The sequence below is a fragment of the Triticum urartu genome, chromosome 7A (assembly GCF_056163025.1).
Source record: "Triticum urartu cultivar PI428250 chromosome 7A, HENAU_Tu73, whole genome shotgun sequence".
Classification (NCBI taxonomy): domain Eukaryota; kingdom Viridiplantae; phylum Streptophyta; class Magnoliopsida; order Poales; family Poaceae; genus Triticum; species Triticum urartu.
In genome coordinates this window covers 80,940,608-80,948,084 of record NC_141879.1, presented here as the reverse complement: position 1 = coordinate 80,948,084, position 7,477 = coordinate 80,940,608, and the positions used below count along the sequence as shown (strand labels likewise).

At 44.4% G+C, this 7,477-nt stretch overlaps 1 protein-coding gene and 2 long non-coding RNA genes across 3 annotated transcripts; 2 read left to right on the top strand and 1 right to left on the bottom strand.

Annotated features, from left to right (window-relative positions):
* Positions 1-811: 811 nt before the first annotated feature.
* LOC125518351 (uncharacterized) lies at positions 812-2,746 on the top strand. Its single transcript, XR_015611859.1, has 2 exons — positions 812-983; positions 2,197-2,746. It is a non-coding gene; the product is annotated as an uncharacterized LOC125518351 (long non-coding RNA).
* A 340-nt stretch (positions 2,747-3,086) lies between these two features.
* Positions 3,087-3,736, top strand: LOC125521703 (uncharacterized). Its single transcript, XR_007289397.2, has 2 exons — positions 3,087-3,467; positions 3,607-3,736. It is a non-coding gene; the product is annotated as an uncharacterized LOC125521703 (long non-coding RNA).
* SAL1 (SAL1 phosphatase-like protein) lies at positions 3,708-7,079 on the bottom strand. Its single transcript, XM_048686760.2, has 8 exons — positions 6,824-7,079; positions 6,364-6,439; positions 6,014-6,087; positions 5,727-5,929; positions 4,942-5,152; positions 4,425-4,523; positions 4,196-4,349; positions 3,708-4,107 (listed from the first exon to the last, which is right to left on the bottom strand). The coding sequence occupies exons 1-8, from the start codon at positions 6,908-6,910 to the stop codon at positions 3,935-3,937; spliced, it is 1,077 nt and encodes a 358-aa protein (XP_048542717.2). The 5' UTR covers positions 6,911-7,079; the 3' UTR covers positions 3,708-3,934.
* Positions 7,080-7,477: the final 398 nt, after the last annotated feature.

The following is a 7,477-nucleotide window of genomic DNA, read 5'->3' as shown; positions in this document are numbered from 1 at the left end:
TGTTCACAGTTCCAAAATTTGTTCACAGATTCGAATAATATTTCCTTTTTATAATTTTGTTCATAAATTTGAAATTTATTTATGTTTCAAAATTTGTTCACAATTTAGAAAAATTGATCACATGCGCATATTTTTGTTGAAAACTAAAATATATTCAGAATTTTCAAAATTTCATTGTGTTTTCTCAAGTTTTGTCGCAAGTTGAATTTCCTGCTTTAAAAAATCAGTCTTTTTAAAGGAATTCGCCAATTTGAAAAGTGTTTGCTTTCACAGAACACTCAGTTTTTTTAAATAAAATCATCAAAATAAAAACACACATCTATGGTTAGTTATTTAAGTAAAATATATCATTCTGGTTCCATATCTATGGTTATTTTAAGAAACGCACTGTTTTATTAACGTCAGTACTTGTTAGCCTGGGAGGCTAGTAGTGCATTATACTCCCTCCGTTCGGCATTACTTGTCGCAGAAATGGATGTATCTAGATGTATTTTAGTTCTAGATACATCCATTTCCGAGACAAGTAATGCCGAACAGAGGGAGTAGTATGCAGTTGGTCCCAGGTTCGATTCCTGGGTCACGCGCGTTTTCGTCAGGCCGCCAATTTGACGCAAAGCGCGACAAATAGGGGCTCCTAGGAGCTCCCCGAGATCTCGGTATTTTGCGCTATGTGTTCTTTTAACTCCTTTGGTTCCTGGGCCTTATTAGTTTCAACAGGGCCCATACCTTCGGGCCTGAGCCTCCCCTCGCGCACAAGCACACACTTGCCTCCAACAACCTCTCCTAGTGGCACTGCTCTCCCAGTGTCGCAGATCTTGTTGACTTGCTCAGTCTCCGGGTCTCCTCCTGCTCTCGAAGTCTCGAGCTCGCAAGGTTGAAGGCGACGCCGTCCAAGGGCCGGCCGGAGCAACCGCCTCAGATTTCTAGCCCGTGCCTCTTTGTCTCCCTCAAGCCGGCAGCTGCTTTTATTCGTTAAATCCCAAGTAAGACTCTGCTCTAGCCAGTGCTAAGATATCGTTTCCTTTTTTACGCTGGATCCAGCAGACCATCCTCTCGATCTCGATCTATTCCGTTGGCTCAGCTCACTTTATAAGCCTGGATTTTAACTCCACGACTCGGGTGGATTTAGCATCTTTGGCGGCAATCGACTTTGAGCAAGAAGGGAGACTTTCAACTTTCAAGGTTGACGAGCCCTGCAATTTCTACTTTGCTATGCGGCAGAGCTGCAGTTTCTAGTTTGCTATGCAGAGCTGCAAGTTGTTTAAGAGGTCTTTGTTTTTTTCTTAAGCACCGCTGTTCATTTGTAGAGCAGTACTTTATTAGGCACCTTGGCATAGAAATAAGCATTTGGCCCCTAAAAAAAAAACATTTGCGTTGAAGAAAAAAGTGGTTTATTTTTATAAGCACCTCTATATAATGACCGAGCACTGGGATGACCCCATGGCATTCGAGCTGCAGTTTTTTGATAAGTTGTCTTAGCTAGTTTCTCAGTGGCAGCAAAACCGTACGATGTCGGTTTGCCATGGCTTAAAATTTCAAGTCAGTTTACTCCTATGGTTTGGCGACTTGGTGGCGACGAAACAGTCTTAGCTGCGGTACAATGTTTAGAGCTCCCTTGTTGGCTTGTTGCCTTGCTTGATGGTACCCGTCAGAAATGCTTGTGGTTTCACTGTTAAACCTTAGTTGCGGTGAAGTCGAAATTGTCAGGTCACAGGCGCAATAGTTGATGACGATTAGTGATATTGTGTGCAACTTCGATGTAGCGGCGTGCATTATTGAGTTTGTGCTTGCATGTGTTGTCTCAGTCACGACCAGATGGTCTTTTTGGCTTGGGTAGCGTGTTGGGTGAGTTTTGCCCCCGTCCCCCCTCTTTTGTTTCTCATTGCCGGTTTTGGCAAAGAAAAATACTTCAGTTTACACATTGCAAACAACAAACTACATATTCTAGTAAGGAATCATTATGTCCTAAGTTCTGACAAAGCTCAAATTATTGAAGTGTTATTCACTGCTGATTTATTTTTATATTTGTTGAAAACTTATGATAATCACAATGACTTGACATTTTTTTTGGTGACATCGATATAATATCACTCTAATGTACATGTGCACACTTGGCACATTTGGCTTCTAATTTTTCTGTTTTCATAAGTGCAATGATTGTGTTTAATCTATGTTGAATTTGCTCAACTGCTCCAGGAATATACCATGGATTTCGGACAAAAGACGGCGGCGATAGTGACATTTATGAAGTACGCGGGGGCCATGAAAGGCTTCAAGGTCGGTGCAGCAGCTGCAGCTGTTGTAGCCGCGACCACGGCTGCCATATCCGGGAAAGACACGAACAAATGCAGCCCCAAGCCAAGAACAAGATGATATATGCTCATGAGTTGGTGGAGAAGCACTCTGTCGAAATGTCTAGTATGTCAACAACTCAACATCCACCAACATATCAGCACTTTGTTGGCAATGCCGTAATTGCACTTTGTACTTAATGGTAGATTAAGCTATCTTCAGGGGTCATGCTACTTCATCCGTTGGAAAATGTCACACCTGTTTCTGTGAGCATGACGGTGGAACTGAGTAAAACACATCCATGGTCATTAAACTTGGCTCTAAGGTTTAGTTTGATCACTATCTGGGGTGAAGCTAGAACAAAAAATCCATTGTTGTTAGCTTTATTATTTAGCGCCATTCTTGTACTTATAAACAGTGATGTGGACTATCCAATAAAGTGCTGGCTAAATTACATTGGTGCTAGCTAACCACAATATAATGCTTATATATCAGCTCCGTATCTGGTCACTGTATTCTGCAAAACATCTCTCCTATAAAACCAGCTATGCTACCCGCCCATAAGAGCTATCTCCGGCACGGTTTCAATCTCGTTCGGTCGATCTGCCTTGCTGGAGCTTTTCACCACCCTGTCAAAAAATCGAACCGCTTGTTTTTTCCCACACTGCTCTTTCATGCTCAGGTGGATGACAGGTGGGCCTCCATCTCCCGCAGGCCCAGCTTTGGCGGTGTGCGTGCTCTGTGTGTGTGGCAGGGGCGGACATAATTAGAAGCACCCCCTGTGTGAAAAACAATTTGACTGCAGCGAGGGTGGGCGACGTGGGATTGACCAATTCCCGCAGGAGGGTGGGTAGGAACATGCGGTGGGATTGGCCAACCCTATCCACCAATCCCCCGTACGCCTCGAGCCTCGCATCCCTCCTCCCCTACTTGCTTGCCCCGCGTGCGGTCGCCACCTCTCCACGGTGATGAGCGGCAAGGCCTCATTCACAAGTGGAGCGTATGGGCCGTTGCAGCCACCACCGAGAGGGGCTGCCTCCTCTCCTCCTCACCTCCAGCGGCTGGCGCGGTGTAGGGAGCACCGAGCGGCGCCAAGCACGGCCAATGGCCTTGACGCGTATGGCAGCGGCGGCGGCTAGGGCGTTGGCCCTCGGCAATTTCGAGTCCGAGTCAAGGTAAGGAGCCCTGTAGTGTTTCTCCTCCTACCTCAAGATCCCATCTTGCTCATGCGGCTCCTCCCGCATATATATAGTACTCTAACACAAGCCTTGGTTTCTCAAGTTAAAACTCTCACAATGCAAGTTTGATCTGAAGGAAATAACACAAGAGACTGGTTGTTGCTCACAAAAAGAAAAGAAAAAGTTGATGTACTGTATTATTGCTGACATTTATGTTGAACAAAAGCCATGCTAAGATATTTATAACCGCAGGAAATTTCTATCTTTATTCAGTTTCTTTCAGGGCATGGCTGCCTATCAGCCACTCCTTGGATATGTACAGATATTGTATAACAAGGGTTGTATTTATTTCCAACAAAAGGTCAGTTACACATAAACAGTGTGAATAAATGAACAAGGAGTAGCATAGCAATCATTATTTTGGACCAATCCAACTTCTACAACAGGGAAGGTTCAAGAACCTTCTACAATGGGGAAGAGGCCTGTTTTTTCTCCTTGATTGCCTCCTGGACAGACTTCAGGACTGATGGCATCAACTGTTTATTTGTAGCAATGATGCCCGTGTCACGATCAAGATATCTGCCTTTCGAGAAATCGAGATCGTTTCCCGAGGCATCTTTAACTACACCTCCAGCTTCTGGGAAACATCAGAAAAATGGAAGTAAGAAATGTGTATTCTTCAGTTGAGTTCGTTGTTTAAAAAAAACACAGAGAAATGTTCTTACCTGTGACGACAATTGAGCCGGCTGCATGATCCCATAGCGTTTCCCTGTAACCCTCGTGTGGAAAACGCCAGTAAATGGCGCCATCCCCACGGGCCAGGGCACCATATTTTGCTTGGCTATCTATTCTGACTGGAGGAGCTTGGACACCAAGTTTCTACTAGCACTCAAACACAGAATTAGTTTCTACTCCAATGGATGTAGCCTAAGCAAAGAGTAATCAAGATCAAACCTCCGCTACACAGCCAGTAAAATCACGCATCGAGTGTGCTCCTTCATAGGATTCAAAGAACGAGGCATTGGCTGGATTGTCGATGGTACAAACACTAATCTGTAATGAAAGTTAGCCAGAAGCAAGTCAATCACAAGAAAAGAAAATAACTCACATACTCCCTCCATCGGTGAAGAGTGTACATTTGGTTTTAAAATTTGTCCACAAAAGAGTGCACTTCTATCTTCCCAATGCACTTTAAAATAGAAACAAATGTTTCTCTCTCATCACATTGTAATCAAGACCAATAACATTCTACACATGGTCTCCTTAATTTCTACATGCACTTAGCTCATTGGAGGTTGGGTAATTAAAGAGGAGAGAGATGGTGGTTTGCACCTTTCCAATGCATTTTTTACTCTACTTCATAATTTGTCCAAAAATCTCTATATGTACACTTTGCATCGGACGGAGGGAGTAGGCACAAACAGTCTTAACTGATTAAAATCAAATAAAAGAGATTGAAAGTGATAATAACCTTTTGTGGTGGAGAGCCATCTAACGACTGTACTTCAGCACCACAACCGATTGCCGCTGAAAAGAGGGCCCCAGTTTGATCTCCTGATGAGCTACCACTGAGGTTACTTACTGATGTAAAAGGAAGATTTGGACATCCCAACACACCCAAGACAACCCTGCCTTCATCAAGCAGTGCCAGTGCAATGGCATATTGGCCTCCTCTCACGAATCTGAATCAAGTTATTAAGACAAAACCAAGATCAAAATGTATTATAGGCAAAGATAGTAACAACATGAGGTGTCATCAAATGACTGCAATATCTTTCTTTTCAAATAATGCTATTAGTGTTCACGATTAATCTGTTTCGAATGTTTAGTTAAAATATGGGGCATGAAAGAGATGTATTCAATCTTGCCAGCTAACTGATCAGTTGTTAGCGCTTCACAAGCTATCTCAAAAGAAGAACAGCGGATAGTTTACATAGAGCTGGTTCAGGAAATTTCCGTAGTAATATTGGCATCTGTACTTGTTAAATAAGATTGTTGGTAAAAGAATTCATTTCTGTATGAAGAGTCATAGGTCAGAACTCTAGTTGTTTGAAAGAAGGCAGTGGTGCCTGCTACCTTGAATAAATGATTAGAAAAACGCACAGCAAATTAAAGCAGCAACACTGGTTTTGGTGAGCAAGAGGGAAGTTGTAGAAACTACTGTACAATAGATAGTGCAATTGGCGGAAAAACCAGACATTTTTTTATCGCATTAGCAGAATGTGAAATCTGCAGGTTGGAGTTACCATAGCTCACCCTTTAGTCCCATCAATTGGATCTAGAACCCAATGTCGGCCAGATGGACCTCCCTCGGACTTCCCGGTATCAATTGCAGAGAGGATAGCTTCCTTAGATAATAAAAGGTTGTATGAACCATCCTCAGCGAGAGTTTTGTTTACAAGATCAGTAATGCGCTCCAGAATTTCTTCAGCGCCATCCTTTCTCAAGTCTTCTGAGTCCTGCGTACGTACAAACACTCAGGTTGTGTAGAATACTTATGTATTATACACATAAATGATTTAACCGGAACACAAGTGATTTACCTCCTCGGCCACCATAGAAAAGGAACCAGAAGTTACTTCCATATTTAACACAACACTTACCAGTACTTGAGATCCTACATGTATGAAAAGAAAATTATCACCTGAATGGGGAGTTGAGAGAACGAACTAGTTTCAAATGTGAATGTAAACTGATGAAGATCATATATACGACCCTGAATGTTCTTTACATCACTGAGCCATGTCATTCAGAAATCTTAATATCTCCATGTAAGTTAAATCAAGAAACATCGACTGACTCGAATTATGGTTTGAGTATGAGGACTGCTAATTGAGCATCAAACAGCAGATACATGCACCTGGAGGTAAACAGTTACAGAGTGAGCATGTACCATAATCAGCTACGGTCACAGGAGTCTTATCCGCCTTGGATTGGATGTCTGATTGCACAATTTCCTGCTGCACCGTCTGAAGAAGGAGTCACAGGGCAAAACGCAATAAGTTCCAACTGCAGCAACGCATCAACAATCTGATGAACAGCGAAGCAAGCAGTTTGCAATCAACATACTCAAATATCTCTCTCTAGTCATTACCATAGCTAAGATTGCCTACGTTAACATACTTCAAATCTAGAGTTGATTACACTTCTAAGTGGTCACTTCTCCACGTTGACCATCAACCAGCGATGCTTCTCCAGTTAATCTCGGAGGGAAGGTGGAAGAAAAGCAAGCAAGACGAGGCACGGCCCAGCAGCCGGCGGGGGCTGCGCGAGCGCGGTCTCCTCCGAGCAGCGTCCCCGCGGGCCTCGACACAGCATGGGAAGAAGGGATTTTGGGGTCCGGGGAAGGGCACCTGGCATAGGCGGGCGGCGAGGGCGACGGCCTTCTTGGCAGCGCCGAGCTCGGCGGCGTACGAGGGATTGCCGGCGGGGCGCGACATGGCACGGGCGGCGAAGATGGACGGCGCTTCGCGGGAGGAGTCGAATCGGCCGGCGGACGGCGGTTGGTGAGGCGGGCAGGTGGAGAAGACAAGTCACGCTGACTCTAAAACTCGTATCCTCCTCCTTCTATTCCAGTCTTCCAGATCCAACGGCGGCGATCAATCGTAAGCCAAAGCGAAGCCAACGCAGCCAAAGACTTCTCAGCAGACCAAAAAGATGTAGCCAAAAAAAAATATTTTTTATTTCTGGGGCCCCAAAACGGCTCCAGATATGTCATTTTAGAACAAACGGGCTCCAATAGAAGACCAACACGTGCATGGCTACCAATTTTTTTTGTCCATACCAAAACAAAACGTTGCTATAGGAATGGTATGTTTGGCACTGCACTAGCACAAAACCAAAACGAACACCGCGGAACCCCACGATAGGGGTGAATGCTAACCGTCCAATCTAAAAGTTTTCACAGTTATGTCGCCTCCTGCCGCGACCACCACCGGCCACCGAGTCGCCAAGGAAGGCATCCCTGACACGACCGCTACTGCCGCCAGCCTTCCCGCAGCTTCCAC

What these genes read in the sequence shown, in the direction of transcription:
- SAL1 (XM_048686760.2), bottom strand. Translation starts at nt 6,910, where the DNA reads ATGTCGCGCCCCGCCGGCAATCCCTCGTACGCCGCCGAGCTCGGCGCT. An exon ending in CCAATTGATGGGACTAAAGG is followed by an intron (nt 5,153 to 5,726) that starts GTGAGCTATGGT and finishes AACTTGATTCAG; the next exon opens with ATTCGTGAGAGGAGGCCAAT. An exon ending in ATGGCTCTCCACCACAAAAG is followed by an intron (nt 4,524 to 4,941) that starts GTTATTATCACT and finishes CTTTCATTACAG; the next exon opens with ATTAGTGTTTGTACCATCGA.